The 21,910-nt window shown below is 37.0% G+C and overlaps 1 protein-coding gene across 4 annotated transcripts in view; it reads left to right on the forward strand.

Annotated features, from left to right (window-relative positions):
• Positions 1-21,910, forward strand: part of NLK (nemo like kinase) — a 67,029-nt gene that overhangs the window by 18,220 nt on the left and 26,899 nt on the right. For all 4 annotated transcript variants that reach the window (XM_005439692.4, XM_014280519.3, XM_055721127.1 and 1 more), the window contains 2 exons: positions 16,455-16,584; positions 18,199-18,254. In XM_005439692.4, coding sequence (XP_005439749.1) covers positions 16,455-16,584; positions 18,199-18,254 — 186 coding nt within the window. The remainder of the gene's footprint in view (positions 1-16,454; positions 16,585-18,198; positions 18,255-21,910) is intronic.

Genomic DNA, 21,910 nt, shown 5'->3' on the forward strand with positions numbered 1-21,910 from the left:
CTTCACTTTGGTTTATTCAGTAGAGGAGGAGGTGAGATGTCTCTGGTTAGTGTTTACTTTGGCCATTGTTAAATGTTGGTGTTGGGAATTACAGTACCTTATAAGCCTAATGTAAATTTTAAGTAATATTTTAAAGTTACGTGATTCTAATACCCATTCCCGTGCAAGATAGATAAATAAAAATACAGTTAGTTAAAATAATTTCTGGTAAAGGGAATGGAAGAGAGAATGGCAACTAAAAAGTATTCTGAGTTGTGATACTGTATTCTGTGTTATTGTAATAAATATTTATATTGTGATAAGGAACAGGCAGGATATAAGTTGAAACTTGAAAGGCTGGTAAATAAGATTTGCCTCTTCCAGGTAAAAACCTTGATGAATGTTCATAGATTTATCATTACTACCCGATTTGGGGACATGAATAGCAGTACTTATTAAAATCAAAAGGTAATGTGAGCCTAATACAACGACTGTATCAAAGTCCTGAGGCTTAATACTTAACTAGCAGATACAATTATTTCCCTTGGTGGTAGCAGAGGATACTGGAGTGTAATTACTTTGGAGTGAAGGACTGTGTTTCAAATATTTGTTGCAGACTTTGTTTGAATACTCTTCTGAGTTTTTCATATGCTGGCAAACAGCCAAACATGATAGTGGTGAAAAAAAAATGAATGACTGAAATACAATAGAGTTAACCTGGAAGATGAAGTACTGAGATTTTAATTGAGATGAGGATGCAGTGCTGTTTCACAGGGATTATTGTGCAGTTTCTTTGGGGTAATGAGGCAAAAAGAAGTTTAGTCACTTTTTTTTTTTCCCCCCCTGTTTTGTTTTGTCCCTGTCCTTCCACCCCAGGGAGAGGATGCTATGGGAGGATGAGAGGTACAAGGGAAAGCTGATAGTGAAACTTAAGATGTTGGGGATAATTATTGCAGGAAACTAGGTATCCATCTAGAGGATATGACCAGAGACTTTATTAACCTACTTTGCTACAGAGGTGCAAAAATATTCTAGGAACTGTGCCAGAGCCTGGAGGCTTGTTGGACATGGAGAAGCAGGTTTCTCATTTGGGTTTTCCTTCATTGGCTAGTGGGAATGGGAATGGAGGTCAGTGAATTGGGCCAGGAATGTAGTAGTTCATGTAACTGTGGTATACATTTTAAAAGAATAAGTACAAAAATACATGGAGATTTATATGTTTAATAGGCATGTATTTATTTATGAACATCATAGACCTCACAGAACTATGCCATGGACTGAAAAAAAAATTGCTTTTATGGAATTAAAAAACATATCCGTATAATTGTCCAAAATAGTGTAATAACTTACTCTAGCTGTGGTTCATATAGGCAGTTGAGAAGTAAATAAAAGGTCTCAAGCATAGCCAGAAAATTTTGTGTAAATGAGGAAATAAATTTGATTTGGAAAGCAGTTTCAGTTTTAAGCTTCCATGAAGGAAGGCAAATTAAACATTTTAAAAGAGATTAACCATAACAGTATCCCTTTAATTTTCTATCCTTTCTTTTAAGTAAGATATTCTGAATCAATTTTTGTTCAAGGAGACAGATTTCTTGCAGTAATCAGTTTTGCTTTTAGCTCTGATTTTTAAAGAATGAGTGATAATGGCGCACATGCTTGAGGGTGTGATTAGAACGCAACATTAAAAGGCTTTTTAGGACATCTATGGTTGAAAAAGGAGCTCTGGAGAGGTCTGCATTTGGCAGCTGAGCAAGATGTGAATAAAGCATACCTTTGAAGTGTGGTATGAAGAAGAAGTCGCTTAACCCTTTCACATAAAATACCTTTTAGTGACAGTTAAATCTAGGTGTTTTCTTCAGGCTCACCCAAAAGTTATACATTAAATCTCTTAGCTTCTGTTCAGTCTTTTCTTTCCCTGAATGAATCCTGTACCTCTAAAGAAGTCCACCTGTCAAGAATATGTATTTGAAAGACTTGGCTATTTGGAGTAACTTACAGCACAGGTTTTTTGGAGTGCCTTTAAGTATGTTTTTACTACCTTACAGTATTCTGTGGAGTATGTTGAGAAAACTTAATTAAATGCTGAGAATGCACCTTGGTAGTAAGTTAATTAAATTGTCTTTTTTGATAATCTTAAGAAACTTATTTTCTGTTTGGTATCTTTAAAATGCACACAAAGCATTGTTCAAATGCAAATTCCTCGATGTAAAACCTAATTTACTTGCCTCAATTTTAGGAAAATGTTTAGCTGGTATATATTTTTGTAGGTTCCAGATGTTTAAAAGTGTAAGAAGCTTTTACTTTTGTTTATGAACACCTTCACCCAAGTTCTATCAGTCCATGTCAGTCTGCAAAGGACTTCTCATCGATTTAATATCGAGTGATCCCTTGCGTGAATGAGCACTGAAACTGATGCAAAACTCCTGAAGCTGACCTCCAAAGATGGGTAAAACAGGGGAGAATGTTTGTCAATGAACTGTCTGTTGCTTCTGGGCAGAGTACTACTCTTTAGTCTTAATGCAAGCTGATGGGATGCTTTGCACTTTAGGTAGGTGACAAAATGAGCAAGAACCTGGACATCTGGATGGAAAACTGTTGGTACCGCCCTCACCACCCCCAGCGCTGCTGAAAGTGCTGGGAACTCCCAACCAGCACTACAGATTCAGCATACAGACCTGTATTACCTTGTGAAGTGGCCAAAAATACCCAAAAACCAGATAAACGACCTCTTTTATCTCTGTGCCATTTATATAAAACTCAGCAGATGCTGTTATTGAAGACTTAACAGAAACAGTTGAATTGCAAGTATTGAACAGCCAGCATGATACTGCTTCCTCCTAGAGAGCGGTCTGTGTTTGGACTGTAGCACCCTGCCTTCAGTTGCCAATTAATAATGGTTTCAGAGAGAAACCAGGCATCTCCACAGTATACAGACCTCACTAGATTATGTTGACAGCGAGATGCTTTAAGTCTGTTGATGTTCTTAGCATGATTTTAATTTTTCTAGAGCTTTGCCTAGCTTTTGTTTTACTTGATCCATACCGAAACACAGCACATGCTTCCTGTGTTAGTCAGAATGTGTCACTTCAGTTTTAAATGAGGTATTTTCCCCAGGCACTGGACAGGCTTAACTGTAGGTAAGGAGCAGGTAAGAGGTGAGCTGAGAAGAGGAGGAACACTGAAATCTCTTAAAACATTCAGGACTCTGATTTACTTGAAAAGGGAATTGAATTGAAAATGGATTTTTGAAAAGTGTTTGCATCACAGATTTTGCTTGAGTAGCTTGAATAAGTAACAGCTTCCAAAATATTTTTCCTCTTTCCGTACTTTTTTTATGTTTACCTATGAAGACTGCTGCACATCTCACCCTCTTTTTCTTTAAACTTCTAATATCTTCATTTAATTAGCTGAAAGTTAACTGAGACATTCTCAACACCTCAAGTAACATACTGTACTACTTAAAAATGGTATGACTCTCAAATTATAATTATTACAGTGAACATTGACCTGTAAATGAATAACTGATAGTAAATACTTCTCTATAGAGTAAACATATCCTTTTGCTTCTTCTGCTTTTTAGTCTGACTTGTTTTAAATTAGATCAGTCCCTTCAAGATACATACTGTTATTTATTTTAATTGTGACTAGCACAATCTGGGCTCCATTTCCAGTGAGTCTTTACAGTACCACTGAAGTTCAGTGGAGGAAAAAAAAACAACAAAAAAGCAAACAAACAAACAAGCAAGCAAAAAAACCCAAAGAGGTGGCTGTTAGGTATGCTGCTTTACTACATCCATGTTTTTGAGAAAAAAAGGTTTTGTATCATACAGTTAATTCTGTATATTACTTGTACTTAGTTGTAGAGGCAGAGCATGCCATTACCAAAAAGGCTGTAAAGGAAGCTGCTTCCTTATGTTGCAAAGGTTATTTTCTAAGTGTGAGATACACATTTGAGAGAGGGCATTGGGTGTTATGTCTTCCAGTGGTAGCGATGCTGTTACATCCTCCAGTAGATCGGTTGAGCTCTGTCACTGCATGGCCTGTGTAGTTCCTTATTACTTTCCTGCTGACTGGTGTTAGATGTCCGTGTCTCCAAGTTAAATATAAGTGAAATCAAAGTTTTGCTCGGTAGTAGCTCCTCAGCTATCTTTTTCAGTTTGCTTTCATATCATAGCATATCTCTCAAAGAATTTTTTTTGCTCACTGTTAATATTTCATTTTAGCATCTTTGAAGTATTGTCAGCTGGAGGCTGCTGCAGAGCCATAGTGACCTGAAAATCATTAACAGCACATCCGTTTCTTAAATGTCTCAAAAAATAACAGCTGTTCTGTTTGATAATGTCTTTTAACAATGAAACCTTTTTCTTAGTTTTCCATGCTTGGCTGCTAAGAATTCTGCTATCAGTACCAACTTTTACTGAGTGCATTCTTACAGGCTGTTAGAAAGGGGTTAATCTTCTGTACTGCAGCTACTGGGATCTCCTTGTGGGCAATGAATTACAGCAGGATCGTAAACAGAGTTTGTGGAAACTTTCTGAGTGCATGAACTGCTGGTGAAAATATGTGGTTGCACTTTGTAAGTGTTTTTGTGTGTGTTACATGTATCTGCTGTGTGGGCCCTGATTAGCTGCTTAGGATAAGCAGATATTTAATGTATCTTGAAGGTAGAATAATAAGAAATTATGTAATTTAACCCTACACTTGGGTCTCTGGCCACTGCATGAGTCCACCTTTTGTCAGTGTCTTTGCTCACTCCAGTGAGTAGTCAGCCTCAGATCTGATGTGCCTCTCTAATTTCTGCGGCTGCTTCAGCACTGACAATGCTATGACTGGCCAGTCTGTTGATTGCCATTTATATATTCTTTCTTAGTGGTGATGGGCATCATGCTGAAAGTTTAAGAGCCTTCCAGAGAGAGCTCTGGTCATTGCAGTAAAGTGAAGACTAGAAACTGCACTGCTGTAATATTTTCCTCCTTCTCAACTTACCTGTGTGGCTTTTCCTTTAAAAATTACAGCTAAAATGATTATGAATATCTCCTTTAAACAAGATGGTATCAGCTTTTGCATCTCTTAAACAATGTGTGTACAGCCAGAGGGTAAAACACATTATAATACCATGCTAATTGCGTGTGTATGCTAGAACTCTCTTGTTGTGAAAAATCCAAGAAAAACAAAACCTAACTCCCTTCTAATGATACCACTCAATTAGCCACCACTCCCTTTCTCACTGCAAGGGAAGCCTAAGTCACTCTGCTAGTAAGACAGGACTTAATGTGGTTTGTAACATATAGTGCTGACTCTCAGTTCAGACTTGGCAGACGAGGAGAAAAGGCTCATGTAAAATTAAAAAATTAGGGTCCTCAGATCAGCAATCTTCGGTTATCTACAAGTGAGGCTTTGCTTTAAGCTGTTCTCTGTAATTAACTGGTAGGGTGAGGCATTTCTAGAGAAACAGTTTATGTGTTTTCGAAGTGCACTCTAAAAGGGATTAATCCCACCTATCCCTCTCCTTATTGACTAGGCAGAGCCAGTGTGACTGACTTAGATCATATTTGACACATGCTTAAAGCTGTCATTGTTACTAAAAAAGCAGTCTGTCTGTCTTCCCCTTTGTCTCAGCTACTTATTTTCCTGCTTTCTGCTTTGTTGTGCCAGCACTGCTGTTTGCACGGCCACACGGTGAGCCAGATCTGGGAGCCCAGCCACAACCATTAGCCAGGTTAAGCATGCCACACTTAGAGTCTTAGATTGGAAAATTGACTTTTAGGCTACTAAAGATAGACAAAAAGATTTAGCATTTGAATAATTTAACTTCCATTAAGAATTGTCACAAAGCTTTAAAGTGTGTTTTATATGCGTTGGTGAGCACAACCACTGGTGGGCAGGAACCGGTCTGGAAGACGAACTCTTCAGTCTGTTACAGGAGAAAATACTTCTGTGTATTAGGCAAGGTCACTGGGGCATCCAGAACATCACCTCTGTCCTGTCTCACTTGTATTTTGAGTGTTTGTAATAGTAAAATTGTTAAAGCAGCTACTTCACTTTGCTTACAAACTCAGTATATGTGGATAATTTCCTTTTTATTCTTCAATAAGAAATCGATTGTTAAATGTACATACATACATTGTTTTTATTTTTTTAATGATTTCACACATTATGTGCATTCTTGCCTCACCTTTCCCCTCTGCTACCTAATAGTCCATTAAATGTTGTAAATCGTTTTTTGTTGTGTTCTGGTATGGCTCATTGCCTGTCAGTAATTCTACAGGGAACATATGTACTGGATGTGATGGCTTATACCTGTGCGTAAAATTTACGTACCAAATCAAACATTTCCCAGATAAGTGATTTGATAACTGCACACCCTCTCCCTGCCCTCTCACTTCAATCTTGGGAATCTTTTGGTTTTGTGAACTTTTCTAAAGGATTTTTTTTATTTCATCCCATGCTCAAATATATTTTGAGATATGCTGAGATGTGATTGATCACCATGTACTGAAAAAGTGCTATATTGGGTATCACATGCCCTTGAATATGAGCTGCATATTTGTTTAAAAGTGGTATATCAAATATGCTTGGGTGAGCAGCTGAAATGCTTGTGGGACCAGGTCTGTTACATATCTGAGAGTAAGTCTCTCTGGAAAAAGTCTGCATGATTAAGAGTCAACCAACTGCGGAAAAAAAATCAGTGACTATTAAGAAAAACTTGGAAGGTAATCCTAGTAAGTCGTCGTCCTACCCCCCTTCTGATAAGTCTTGATGTAAATTTATAGGTATTCTCTATAAACATAAGGGAAGGCTCCCTTCCCTCCTAGAACAAACTCCCTCAGCAGTTTCCCACACCGCCCCTGAGAACATTCTTTCATTATTTTGTTTCTGCGTAATAATTGCCATGGAGTAGTCACAAACTTTTTTTTCTACCAGTTGAAACTATAGAACAATGTGTATGTGTTGACCTGGATTCAGAGAGAGAAAAAATTACTGTTGGCATAGTCTCCGCCTTGAAAATTTGCCATCAACATCGTAGAGAGTTGCTGAAGACTTATAATGTGTAATTGAAAAGGCTAAATGCCTGCAAGGATTCTTTGAGATAAGAATTGTCTTTGAAAACATTTTAACTAGAGGTCTGGATTGTATCATTAATCCTTTCTGTGGTTCTATTACTCTTTAAAATTGTATTATTTCTGGAGTGATTAGCCTGCAATGTAAATAGAAGCTACAGTTTTTGTAAAGTATCTTTTTTCATGGTATGTTTTATTTCAGAGTATTTTTTTAAATTTTTATGTAGTTCTTAAATATAATAAGACAGACATGTTTATATTCTTTATAATCAGCAAAAAAAAAAAGTTTTCTGATGGATAGAAGAGTGGCCCTTGTACACAGGGCACTCAGCTGCAGTTCAGGCGATTCAGTCCCCGCTTCTGGCGCTGTCCGTAAGCTCCTGGCGTGGCCGAGGGCCTGCCTTCCTGCTGTACCTAATCGGTGTAATTGCGATCTGCTACCCCATAATCACACCGTCTTGTGCTTTGCCTCAGCCCTGTGTGCACACAGCTTCCCCTCTGTCATGTCCAGGGATCATGTGGTGTTGGGGTGACTTTGTTCCGCTTGCTGCATGTTCGATGCTATCTTTGCCGGCACCGGATCCTGTGCAGCGCTGGCTCACCCTGGGGGCAGCTCTCGGTGGTCCCCAATGCCGATAGGAGGGCAAGACCCAGCGGTGGGTGGGAGCAGGACCCTCTCTTCTGACAGCAGCTTGCCATTATACAAGCAGCACAGCGTCAGTAAATGGCTTGGACAAGTCTGTCCTTATCTAACTTGTCTGTTGAAAAGCTAAAAATCTTTTTCCTTGGGATAGTACTGGTGTATCTGTGGTGGTTTGGAGACGCAGGCAGAGCAAGGGCTGGTATGCCTGAAAGCGTGTCTACTTCAGGCTGGTTTGTTCGCATGAAACAAGAGTCCTGGTTTTCCAGTGAAAAACATTACTTGTAAAGTAAAAGTTACCGTGGTCATTAGTGACACAGTACCAAATCACTGCTGTAGAGGAAGGTGCAAGTATTCCGGTAGACTTGACGATCTTTTAAAGAAAAGATAAAATAAAAAATGTAGTCATTGTTGGTGTACAATAGGCAGGCTTAGATTTATTAGTGAATATAGAACTAGATATGGAAGAATTAAACAAGATGGCTTGCAGCCTTTAGTCCAGAACATGTGTAATACATTCTGGTTAGGTACAGAAAGTTTAACTTCCAACTTGATCAAGGATTTGATGAAGGATTTTGCAAAATTTTGGTGGCTGAAAATAATGGGCAATAATTCAAGAGGAATATTTCAGTCTCATGCTAAGCATTCAAATATTTGTGTATTTGATTACTTTTTTTTAACAAGAGCCAAAGTCTGAAATAAGAGAAACTGTCTTGTTGACCTGTGTCTTAATCTCTTTACTTTCATGTTTGTATTTCTTTTCCTTCTTTTTGACTAGAGGGATCATTTTTGTTGTGTTTATAAAAAGGGAGAACTGACCAAACTGCTGCTACAAAGGAAACAAATGGTTCGAAATAACAGCATGTTGTCAAGTACATTAAGGAATCAATAACAGAGAAATAACCTTCTGCAGTATCTTGGCTATAGTAATCTTGGTGTTAGCCATACCAGTAGGTGATATGGCTACAACAAATAGTTGCAGTTGGTCACAATTTTTTAAGTGGTTGAATCATACAGCCTATTAGTTTAAGTGGATATTAATCTGAATGCTTCCTTTCTTATATTCCTGTTAAGTACTAAAAAGCTGGTGAGATAACAGAGCAAGCATCTTCCAATAATTTTTTTTCCAGTTTTACAAAATGGATTGTTTGATAATTTCTACAACTTAATAGTCTACCATTGTTGTGTAGGTGAAGTTTGAGCGGTAAGGGGGGACAACTGGGTGCTGTTAAGAGGCCAGAAGCAAGAGGAGGATGTGGTAACGCCAGCTGTGTTAATGAACACATAGCCAGGCAGCCCACTCCTCCAACAGTAACCAGCCTGCTGGTGTGAGCACAAGTTAATTGTACCGAAAGACTTGTAAATGGTGTGAAAGCAAAGTATTTGACTTGGTTTAATAGTATTTATTAAAAGTAGCTTTTTGCCGTGATTTGTACAGTATAATAAAGAATACTAAATGATTGGGTTTTCTTGCAGTAACAGCTGGAATCATAATTCTTAAAGGCACGATTAGAGCTAAACTATCATCCTTGATATTCCCACTCCCCCCCTCCAAATTATATATATAAACTTATTTTTTTGTCCCATACCTATATATAATTTTTTGCAAAGTTATTTTTGGTTTAAACCTTGGTCTCTTATCTCTTTATCCCCAGCTACGGTTGATGCTTAATAAGTGAAACCTTTGCAGACTTCAGTAGTAGCTTGAAAGAGTGCCCCATTGACTCTGTGCTGAGTGATGGATAGATTCCCTGCCTGCTGTTCACTTTACTGCTAGATTCACCTAGGGTGTAATATCCTAACAAAGCAGAGGAGGGAATTGAAATGTGTTCTTCTGAGAACAGCAGTAAGTAAAGCTGCCTTTCTAGTTGTTCTCTCAATTAGCTCCAAGGAGATTTTCGTGCTTTTCTAGTTTCTCTTGGGGATATGTGACCTGATAGCATATTGCTATAAATAATTATTTTACTAGTATCAAAGTAGGTGCTGTATACAAACACAAAGCAACATTTTCAGCATCTTTATTGGATGCTGTAAATAACAATTTTTCAGACAGGCTCTTTTTTTTTCCTTCCTTCCTTCCTTCCTTCCTTCCTTCCTTCCTTCCTTCCTTCCTTCCTTCCTTCCTCCCTTTCTTTTTTTCTGTTCTTTGGAATGCAGTCCTGACATTTCTGATATTCACAACTTTGATTGTTAGTTTTGTGCTGCCCCTTGAAGTGAAATTGCTAGTGAGTGGTATAAAGCTCACAAGCTAAGTCAGGGAGGTGAGGAGCAGTGTGAAATTGCTGCAGCTATGCGGGAGAGAATAGAGGAATTGCCTTCAAGCTGGATATTGCAGGTGATCATTACTTGTTTGTAGAAGTGGGTTATTTAAAAGAAAAAAGAAACTGGCCTTAAATGCATATGCCACAGCAACCCCATTTACCTCATTCCTTTATCAGAGACTACAACAGGAGCACTAGGAAAAGACTATTAATCTAAACCAATTTTTATTGTATGGAAGCATTTGAAAAAACAGCAGACAAACCAGGCCTTGCTTACACAGCTGTGATGAACTTCAGCAGTTCTGCAATACACTTAGCTCTTTTTGTTTTTTAAAACGGGTCCCAGGACTAGTAAAAATGAGCGTCAATATATCTGTGGTAACTACCAACATAAATCAGAGTTTTGTATTATTTGATTGAAGACCAACCATTTTATGAAATCTTTCACACTCGCTAATGAGGCTGCATGACAGCTACATCCATGGGAGAAGTGTAAGAATTAATAGGACGCTGATGTTCACCGGTATCAGTGCCTGATTATGTTCTGACTTAACAGAATTGAGTATTCCTAGATAAGTGTCATTGTGGATACTAAACTAAAGAGCTGTGGTACTTCGAGGTACAAAGCACTGTCAGTTTGGTTGAGTGAGGCTCAGCAACAGAAGAGGCTTGGGAATCAGTACTCAGAAGTTTTAGGTATTTACCTTCACGCAGAGAGGAGAAGATGGATATCCATTTCATGGTTTTGGGGGTAGTGATTGAAAAGATTTCTAGGCATTCAGCAACTACTTTCATATGCATATAATCTTTCTAAGATAATGTTTATTTTAAGAGGTTTTCCTTTTTTTTTTTTTTTTTTTTCTTTTCTTTATGAATTGGAAAGGATGTTAGACAAAGGCATATACCAGTAAGAAGAAAAAAAAAGTTTTGTAATTTGTGTTACTGTTCAAGTGTAATTAACACTGATTTATGAGAACTTTAATTTAGGCAAATGTAAACTGCCTCGTGATTTTCTGCAGAGCAGATATAAACTTGCTCAACTAGACGGTTAACATTCACATCCTAAAATTTGCTTTCAACCTGAACTTGTTTTTATAAAAGCTGACTGTTGGATCCTTGAGTTTGATGCAACTAGCATAATTTTGTAGCAGTACAGCTGAAGAAAGCGAGTGTTTCAAATCCATCAAAAAATTCTATTTTAGGTATCTTTTTACAATTATCTCCACTTCAGACTTTTGGTTTTTCATTTGCCTGTTGGAACTCCAGTGATGACTTTCTCTGAATTTCTGTCTTGGATTCAGATTTTTAACTTTGATTATATTACTTTCACAGTCTTGACCTGTGTCACCTCCATTGCTGCTGGTAACGCAGCTCACCAGCAACTGGAAGAAGCAGAATGTGTGCATTTGGCTGTGGTTTCAACACGTAGATGCCATTTGATTTAGGTGATGAGTTCAGACTGCTTGCTTTAAAAAATTGTTATGGCTTACTTCAAAAAACATCACAGGCACAGCTACAGAGGCAGTGCAATTGAAAATCAGTGAGTGCAAGTGACTTTAATGCTATTCTGTATTTTGACATTTCCATGCTTTTGGACAGTGTGAGAGGAGTACTTAATGTATTGAATTTCAGACTTTGCCTGAAAATGTTTCACATTGCTATTCTAAAATTAAATCCTATTATTCTAGTTTAATATTTTATTAGAATTGGGATTAAATTAAAATTTAACCTATAATTCAATTAAAAGGACACCTTTTGAGGTCTTCTGTCAGTTTTGTGTGGTGATACAGCTCTCTGAAGGGTATACATGAGTATAGGTTATAGTGTTTAATAGTTTGAGACTAATCAGATGAAAATGTTAGCAGTTGTTACTTAAAATTTCATTTTATTAGATAGGACAATGCAAATAGATATGTTGCTGTAAAAATTGGATGTGTACTGTATGCATTAAAAGTGCACTGTGCATAATATTTAAATAATACTGGTGAAGTTTAGTTTGACAAGTAACTGGTCATTAAGCCAGACGTTTTGACCAGGGTCGCTTCCACTGGAGATCACGGAAGCTGCCTTCAGAGCTGTTCATTATCTGTACAGCCTGAGATTCATTAGCTAATACAGATGGGATAACCCCTGTGTTGCAGAACCAGAAGAGCTCAGCCCAGCAAGCCTTTCAGCAACAAAGAAATAAAAGCATTCCTCTGTAACAGGCTTCAGCACTTATCTCTTTTCTCTGGTACTGTTTGTGCTGAACCAAAGCAGCTGCTACCCTGAGTTAAGAGAGAACAAACTCAACATGGCGTGAAATTACTGCACTTCCATTCACATTCATTAGAGTTATATTGTTACCAGCTACAAGCTTGACTGGTCTTTGCATGACTAATAACAAGAAATGCTACTTTGTGAGTTTTACCTTAAAACATGAACAAGACACAATGCAGAATTTGAAACCACGTGTATTATTGGTCCATCTAGTGATACGTGTTATAGCATCTTTATTGTCAATTGCTGGAATAATATTTATACTTAAAAGATCTGCAAAAAGGCAGATAGGAAATTCCTAAACAGAGATATGATTAAAAGGTGGCTGTTAACTCCAAAAGGTCTTGAGTGTAGGTGCCAGAGGTGTGCTGCTGCTGCTGCTAAAACATGCAACCTCTGAGATGTTTGTCATGGGGGAGGACTAGTATCCAAATCCTCAGGTACCAAACAGATGATTCCCCCTTGCTCAATTAGAAACGAACCAGCAAGCAAGTGGAAACGTGTTTTGGTATTTATTCCTCCTCCAGCAGATCAGTTTCATCCTGTCTAGTGGTAGGTTGAATTTCAGAAACAACTCTGTCACCTGCCTTAAATTCAGTGTCTTCTTGTTGGTGCTGCTGTAACAGTGAGACCTGGACATGGCTAAAAAGCTGCTGTGCGCCTTGTAGCAGGCCTGCTTTTTCTCTCCATGTATTCAAGTCCATCATGCATTTTGTCCAAAAAGCCTTCAGGACATTAATAAGAAACCTCCTGAAGAGCCAAGAGGACTGTAATACGTGCTTTGTCAACCCAGCAGTGTAGAATTTTCTGCAACAGGTTTTGTTACGATCTTTTGGTTCTTATTAGTACTTAAGCCCAAAACCAAAGGCAAACTATTCTTGATCTTTCTTTTAATAATGCTGCTTTTATTGATTGATTAATTACATATTGTTAAGCACTTTTCCAATTTCTCCTGTTTCACGTAGATATGGGAACTATATTGCATGTCAGACCTGTTTATGGAATTTTAATATGGCAAAAATACCTAAAATTTCAAAGCTGATTCTGATAAGTTGATTTATTTGCTTGTTAACATTTAGAAAACAGGTTGTTCTTCTATCACTAATTGGAATGGTGTCGTTCCGTTGTGGTAGTACTCAAATTCAGAAGTTGAATGGCTATAGGTACAGCTTAAATATACAGCTAGGAGCCTAAAAAGCCTGTGAAGCTTACAGTCTCCAGAACAAGAGGAAGCATGTTTAACAAAACCACAAACTCTCTGTAACTAGTTTTATGGAAATTGACTTCCTCTTGCTGTAAACAGTCAAGGCCATGCCCAAGTTTCAGATGACAGATTTTTATCAATCATGGAAGGGTGCATTGCTTGTTCACATGTCTGTCTTCAAAAATGTTGTTGTTTGTGACTTCTGGTTGTTTTAGGTCTGTCCATTTCAGGTTCTATTAAACTTCTGTAATTTGAGATAGAAAGCAAACAAACAATCTATTAAATCTGTGAAGCTGCAGCTTAATTTCTTCAGTGAACTAAGCCTACAGACAAATTACCATTGGTTTTTATGCCCTTTTTGTGTTGTACAACCCCTGGACATGATCAATGAAGAGGTTTTAGTCTGTCTTTCTCCATGGTTGCATATGTTTACTGCACTGATTTTTTATAGATAATAGAAATGGTACAAGTAGATGTGAACTCTCTCAAACTGCCTGGATCTTAAGCACTGTTTTATTGTCTTCAAACAAAATGAAACAGTTTTAGAGAACTAATTTATTTACAGTGTAAAATAGCAATTGTGTCTATTTAAAGACAGTTCTTTTGTTGTAGTTATGGCTTTTAAATACATTTCAAAGGAAAAATAATGAAACAAAGCCACATATTTAATTTTCTTCACCTTATTCAGAAATAATTGTAGTGTTCTAAATATGCTACAGTATAGCATAAAATAAATTTTGAAGGTTTTAAGTCAAACATTTTTCATAGCCAAGATAGCTATTTAACTCTTGTTTTAACTACGGTTGAACGTAACATAGCTGAAGAAAGCTGCTTGCGGTCTGCCTGGATATTAAGTCATTTGTGAGGAAATTTCATGTTGTCAAAGGTCTCAGGTCTTGCACCTGTAGGATACTTTAGTGTATCATCATTGCCATCCACTAGCGGAATTTATGCCGTAGCTGTGAATATCCTCCTAATAGCAGTTGTGTGTGTGCGGTTGTCAGCAATAGTGTCCAAACTCCAAAGGGAAGAAATGAGTAACTCAGTAGCATCTGCAGTGTAATCGGTGAGGATTTTTATGAATAAAATTTTACAACTTTGTTTCCGTTACAAGAATATATATGTCAAATTCCCAGAAATCAGCAGCTTTTAAGTTCCCTTTTGCAGGTTACAGGTTTGGTGGGTTGCCTTTTTTTCTTTTTTTTTCTTTTTTTTTTTTTCTCCTTTTCCCCTTTAAAGCTGGTAAAAATTTGGTGGGGGCCAGAAATGCTGTCTCATAAAGAGAGAAGAATACCGCTAATTAGCTGATCAGTGGTGCTTGACCTTGCAAGCAGTGGGAGCTCTCAGCTCATGCTGGGATCAAATTTATATGAATTTGTGAGCCACTGCCTGTTACTGGCCCTGCTGTGTGTCATTCAAAATCTGCCTCTGCAATAATCCTAAAGCTAGGGCCAGCCTGAAGTGTGCCTGCTCATGATGAATAGTACCTTGTTTTGCAAATCGACTCATTGAGGTAACCATCATCTGTGAATGAAGTGACTGTACACTGTGAGGGAGGGTATTTCAGTCCGGCCAATGGTGAGTGCCGAGTTGCATTAACAGTGGATTTTCTGTAGCTTTTCCAGTTTCATTCCCCTTCTTTCCAATTTAGGCTACAGGCAAGAGGCAAAGGTCCTGGAGACAATAGGAAACATATTGTGAATTGGAAGACCTTTTCAGATTCTTTTTGGCTCTGTGTTTCCCACCATAGAAATAGTCTGGTATCAACTTTCCCAGGTTCCCCTCCGCCCCTCGTTTAAAATACAGATAAGCAGCGGCTGTTAACAAGTGTTGTAGCTGAGTGTGTTGGGGCAGTTCTCCTTTGACTCCCAACCACCGGTATCAGTGGTTACTTCTGACTTTCTGGATTGATTGAATAGTTTTGTGTTCTGAGGGACTTGGAGATAAGGCATATATTTGATTACCCCATTCTAATTTTTTATTTAGATGCTTAAAACAGCATGGACCTGAGACAAAAGAAGAAGCCTTCCCTGCCGTCTGTAGGAGAGTCACACCACAGTTAGAAAAGCCAGCAACTTTTTAAGGACAAATGTAGTCATCAGGGTACATAGCTGGATGTAGAGTCTTAAGTGGTTATGGCGTTTCACTGAGAAGAAAGTTATTTTGGTCATCCCAATAAAAATGTGCAGAAAAAAAATGAACGTTTCTTAACAACTAAAGATCTAGAAACCCTGTTTTGTAGTGAGGTTTGAGAACCCTCACCTTAAAAACCGTGATGGGGAATTGAGGCACCATAATCTCCTTGCTCTAGTTTTATGGTTCTCATTATAAAATACTATTTTCAGAATCCAATTACTTTAAATTAAAATACTTGCCATGTGCAAAGCACCTTATAATTTCTGAACTACTATACTTGCATCCCATGAGCTCTATGGGAGAGAGCCAGGTATCATGCCTGTTTCACATTTGTGGAGACTTAGATACCATGTGCTGTTGCTTCTCTAGATGTAAAGTGATTTAGTGATAGATCAAGTAACAGTCTTACACTTGCCAGCGTTCTGTCAGAATGGGATTATTACATTTTTTGCCCTGTTAGGAACAAGAAAGCAGTAGACCTGACAAAAGCAAATCTGTGTAACTGAGAAAATGTTTTAATCTTAATAAGGTCTTTTTGGGGAGGTGAAGGAGATGTTTATTGTCCCATCTGCTCCTCGGCTCAGGGTGTTGACCTACCTTTGAGCTCCAGTGTATGCCAGTGGCAGGCAGTATATGCACTGCTGTACATGTGTCCAGCCACTTAACAGCTACCAAGCTTGACTGGGTATGTGTATTTGTACTGGAATCAAAGAGTGATCGCACTGCGTTTAATACAGACTCTATAGTACAGTGCATAATGCCCTTTGCTTGATACTTTTTTCCCTAGAAATGTCTTCGCATTGTTTTGACTCACCGTCTAAGTTAAGAATGATAAGAACTCTAAAATATTTTTTTCTGATTTAGAAAAATTGTCTAACAGTAGTATGTGATGTTCTAAATCTTTTATTCTGTAGGTCAGTAACAGATCCACGAGATGGAAAGAGAGTTGCACTCAAAAAGATGCCCAACGTCTTCCAAAATTTGGTCTCTTGTAAAAGGGTCTTCCGGGAGTTGAAGATGTTGTGTTTTTTTAAGCATGACAATGTAAGTAAATTCAAAGTAATTTTGAAGTCTTTGATGAAGCCTAATTGTGAAATGGAGCTATCTATAACAGAATTATTTTTTTCTTTTAAATTATAGAATATCTAAAATGCTTTAAAAGCTCTCTAATTTTACGGTTATCAGATTTCCTCAAAACTCAAATATTACTGTTGCGAACACTATAAAAAATGAAATTATCGAGAATCTAAGGATATTCATAATTTCCCTTCCAAAATGTTTGCAAATAGCCAGGCAATACACTTCCACCTAATCCTGTTTTAGGCTTTAGATAAATGTCAGTCTGCACAAAGCTATGCCAGCTGGAGATCCTTTCGCTTGCAAGCTGTTTCTTACTCCATCTTCCTCTCCTTTTTGTTGGAGTTTGTAGTTGTCTTACCTCTTCTAGCAGAGGGGTCATACAAGCAGTCCCAAGTCTGGGTTCGGTAAAATCACCTAGGTTAAGTTAAAACATTTAGAAATTGTTTAAATTGACCCATATGGCTGTGTCTGAAGTGAATCAAGAAGTACTTACAGAAACTGTTCCGCAAGTGCAACTGTGGATATGGTAACCTCCTCCCATTGATGAGCAGTAACGGGCATGTTGGGAGTACTGTCCTCTCCTAGTGGAATGGGATCAGGAAGTGGGTATCTGTTTCAGAACCTTATTTCATTGCTTTTCCTCCTATTTTAAAGTTTACAATTTTTTATCTGAGGGTATCGTATTCCAAGGAAGATTTTTATTTGTGGGTAAGCACTGGATTCAGATAAGTGGTGTTGTCACTGGGGAGCAAAAGAGGGGACTGCCTTGCAAGCATGTACCAGATTGCAGAGTCCCCACCCCACTACTATCACCGGTCCTTGGGAAATGGATTCTGGGGCAAGATTTCTTTTGAACTGGTACCTTAAACTGCTCCTCACCAGTGTCTTCGTTATGGAGATTTTACTGAGGACTATAAAATTAAATAAAAGCATCTCTGTAAGCAGTCAGAAGTCGAGTCTGATAACCACTGAAGTTTGTGTACCTCATCTAAATGTCATGGATATTCCTAGGACAGGATCTAAAAGACGACACCAAGGTAGTATTTTTTCCTATGAGAGGATGTAAGTTCTGTGCTGCTGCTTTTCTATCTATTTTCTTTGCACAGAGAGCTGAGCTTCTGATTCAGAATGTGAACAACTTTGAGTTTTGTAATTCCCACGTGGAAGCAGTGTATCACAAAACTCTTAAAAATGAAAGGCAGAACAAAGTAATATCTTTTGCTTTTGCATTTCTTTGCTAGAATTACTTCTTCCAGGTATTTTATGGTTATATATATATTTGAAATAAACCAGTTTTTAATGGGTAGATAAATTTATGCTTTTATGCTAGTATTGAACAGCTGGAAAAAGTTTCTTGCATTAACAACAACAACAAAAAAAAAAAAAAAAGAGATCCTGAATGTACAGAATTATCTTTCCTGGCTATTATATTCACATATCTAGTGACATAGAATATTGGTCTGTCTGTGTGGGATAGAATAAAGCTAAGCTCTGTAAGAAAGATGCAGTCTGACTGTCTTTTTGAAAGGGCTTTCATTCTGTTTGGGATAGGTCTTGATCTTGTATGGTGTTTCCTAGGTACTCTCTGCCCTCGACATACTCCAGCCTCCACACATTGACTATTTTGAAGAAATGTATCCTAAATGTAAAATAGAGCATCCTAATTGAGGTAGGTGTAATTTTCATTAGCTTAGAAACTGCAAGTAGTTGGTGGAGTCTATAAAATAGAGCTACAAAAACTTTGAGTCTGTATCTGCACAGTTTTATTTGAAGAAGTGAATCTGTACTATGAAGAACTCTTAGTTAATGTGAACGTTGGAGGTAGAATAGTTCAGGATTGAACATGAAGCTCTGAGTATGTAAGATCCAGTAAATGCAGGGCATTGCGGTGTTTACCAACAGATAAGTGATTCCCCTAAAATATTTTTTTGAAAACTGTATCAAATAATTAACTTCCTCTCTGTTATTAGTGCCATAAAATACTTTCTGGTGTTTTCAGAGAGTGCTACTGTCACATACTTTGAAAGCATGACTTCAGAGGTGTTTCGGCAGACTAGTTGGGTTGTGGCTTTCCTTGTTCAGCCTCTATCTTGATCATGAAAACAGATTTCACAGATACATGTGTTGTTTTATGTGTCACTGGTGCAAAGGTACATGCTGTCTGTGGGTAACTATTATTAAATTGAATTTTAGTACATAACTTGATGGGAGAATTTAATGTTTTGTTCTTTTTTTTTCTTTTTCAAACCTCAGGGTATCTTCTGTTTTGGGGGTTGGGAATTTCTGCATTCTTAAACACTGAAAAATAAGTAAAACTTACTTTTAAATTGAGCTGGGTAGGCTCTTACTGACTAGTTGGAAGAGAAGTTCTGTGACTCAGAGCAGGTTGTTTTAGTACTTGCTCTAAATTGCTATAAATTACTGCGGTGAGTTGAGTACAGGTTTTCATGGTACAGAAGGTATCTAGAAATATTGTAAAATTTAGAACAAAAAAATATTTTAAATAAGGGTAATTCTGTTTTCTGCAGAGACTTCACTAGCTACAGACTGGGATTCATAATAAAGATTGTCTGCCTAGATTAATCCCACTCTGTTCTCTTCTTTATGCTATTTTAAAAATTTAACATGCTAAGATCCAATTTTTGAGAAGTTTTTAGCTAATGAAAAGTGAACTTGATAATCAGCACTGAATGAGATTATTTGTTTCTATTTTATCTTTTATGTGTGTAGGAAGAAAGCTTTTCACCAGACTCTTGCCCATAACAGTTTTAAAATTATTTACAGAGTTTTATGAACTTTTCAGATATTTTTACAACATGCTGTTAGTAACAAAATATCCTTTGTAGACTTCAGTAAAAGTGATATTTTAGAGAGCAGATAATCAAATATCCTAACACATCGACATTTCCATTATCAAATCAGTGTTTCAGTACAGGGATCTGTGATACAGCTGAGGTCACCTAATAGACTTCCGTGTTTTCTGTGGAAAACTCCAAAAGCAAACACTGAAAATTAAACTCAGTGCTGAATTGTTGAAAGCGAACACTCAAATCAGAGCATATTCAGTTATGTGTCATCTCACTGTACTGCTGCTCCTTTCACAGCTTTGATTGCAGTCTTTTCAAGTTTATAATTCACAACCCAGTTGTGCAAATAAAAATTTCCTCCCAAACCCAAAACTGTTACCAAAATCTCCTTGGAAATCAGGCATGGCATAATGAAATATCTGTTATAAGCTTATGTAAGACACCTGCCAATCAGTTTTCATCTGAAAACGCATGCATGTACATTCATGAGCATATATACAGTGTTCTGATTGAGGATTTGGGTTTATTTTCTAAAATTATATAGTTTTTATATAATCATAATTGGGATCGAAGTGCTTTTTTCTGTTACCTGAATGCACAGTAATAGTTAAGTTCTACAAAAATCACTGCATTGTCCCACAGATGTCCACATCATGTGTGCTGCAGGTCTTACGAGTAGCTTTATTACACTGTGTCAGTGTCCAGCGGAGCTGCTTGAGGTTGGAGTGCACCAGCTTACTCTTATGGTTAGACGTGGGAAGGTTGTTTTTTTATTTACTAGTGGGTCTTGGCTGCTTTTCTGTATGACCCACTTTACAAGACAATCAATGGGTAGAAAATTGTCATTCCTTATTTTTAGATAAACTGAACGTTGTGAAGTATGGCTTGATCTATTTATAATAACTCAAATTGATTGGTGAAGAAAGTAGGTGTATTTTAAACTTAGTGATTTTAACCAAAGTACAGCACAATTTACTGATTGATAAACAAATTCATTGGTTGAATATATTGCTGTACTATACTAGGGCTTTTTCATGTGAATGTTAGATAAAGCTCTTAAATTTTGCTTTGATACTTCTTCCATGCGAATAGCATGTAAGTAGTCTTCAAAAACTGGATTTTGGTTATTTGCACCAGTTCAATGCCCTCATTTTATAACAAGTCATATGAGTTATAAATCAGATCTAGGTTAAGGATTACTCCTTCCGTGTAATTGTACGATCAAGAATATTTAAATGGGATAAGCTTATTTTTATGAGCCTAGCTACTGCCAAGTTTTGAATATAAAACCAGAAATGTTAGTTTCCTTCATGGTTAACTGATTTTTAAGTCATTCTGACTAATGTTTTATAGGGCTGATTTTTTTTAATGTAATTTGTTTGAATTTCTGGACTCTTAATATTGGTAATAAAGACTATTTGCTTTGTGTAGTCTTCTTTCTCCTTTATTTTGAAATAATTGCAGGAAGTGCATTTATGACCCTTAAATTCATTAGAAGAATGAATGAATAGGTGTTTCAATTTATATGCACATTTTTGATTGCATGCGCTTCTACTTACTGTAGTATAAGGAGAAGTTACTTCAGATTTGTTTTAAGAAGATCAGGTAACTATATTCCATATTTGGGAAATGTAGCTGTAAAAATTTATTTTGTTGATACACTAGTATAGTTCCTAAAGATACCATAGTGACATTCCGTTTTTACAATAAGATATATTGATCAGTGATAAAAGTGTAAAGTGGTGGAGTTGGTACTACTTGCTTTCCTTTATTCTTTCTAAGGAGCTGTAGTGCCCTTTTTGGGGAAAGAAAAAAAAATAGTGAAAGAATGACTAAAATTATATGAACGATGTGTTGCAAATGAACTGGTAGAGTTAGTTGCAGTTGTTCAGTGTCTCATAGGTACTAGGAAGAATTGCAAAGTATATTTTGTAAAGAGAACTCATTATAAAACTGACTGAAAATTTTGATGATAAATTAGAAGATTTCTTACAAAACTGGTGTTGAATAAAGGAATTCTAATCTAGTGAGATTTTTGTTTTAGAATGAAAATTCTTTGCAAACTGTTAGGTTGAGATATAATTTGAATGTATAATGATGCTGTAGATTGAAAATCTTTGTGAGCATTTAATACCTTTATACAGGTATCCGTATTTCTGCCAATATCACCTCGTGCAAAAATGAATATATAATGGAGCATATATTTTTCTGGGTGTCTGTCTTGAGAACTGTTAGTAAATTTTAGGGGTTTTATATTAATCATTAAGGTGATGTTCAAGGCTTATCCCTGCAATCATCAGCTTAACTTGGTGGGACAGAAGTATTGTCCCTGATACACAAGCTTGGATGATGTTTTGGTTCTGCAGTATGCCTGTTTCCCTAGGTGGACTGACCTAGCTTTAAAGCACATCAATTGTAAAGATAAAGAGCAAATCAGGTTTTTCTAGAGCATCTAAAAAGCTTTTCATTACAATTAACATATC

The sequence above is a fragment of the Falco cherrug genome, chromosome 1 (assembly GCF_023634085.1).
Source record: "Falco cherrug isolate bFalChe1 chromosome 1, bFalChe1.pri, whole genome shotgun sequence".
Lineage (NCBI taxonomy): Eukaryota > Metazoa > Chordata > Aves > Falconiformes > Falconidae > Falco > Falco cherrug.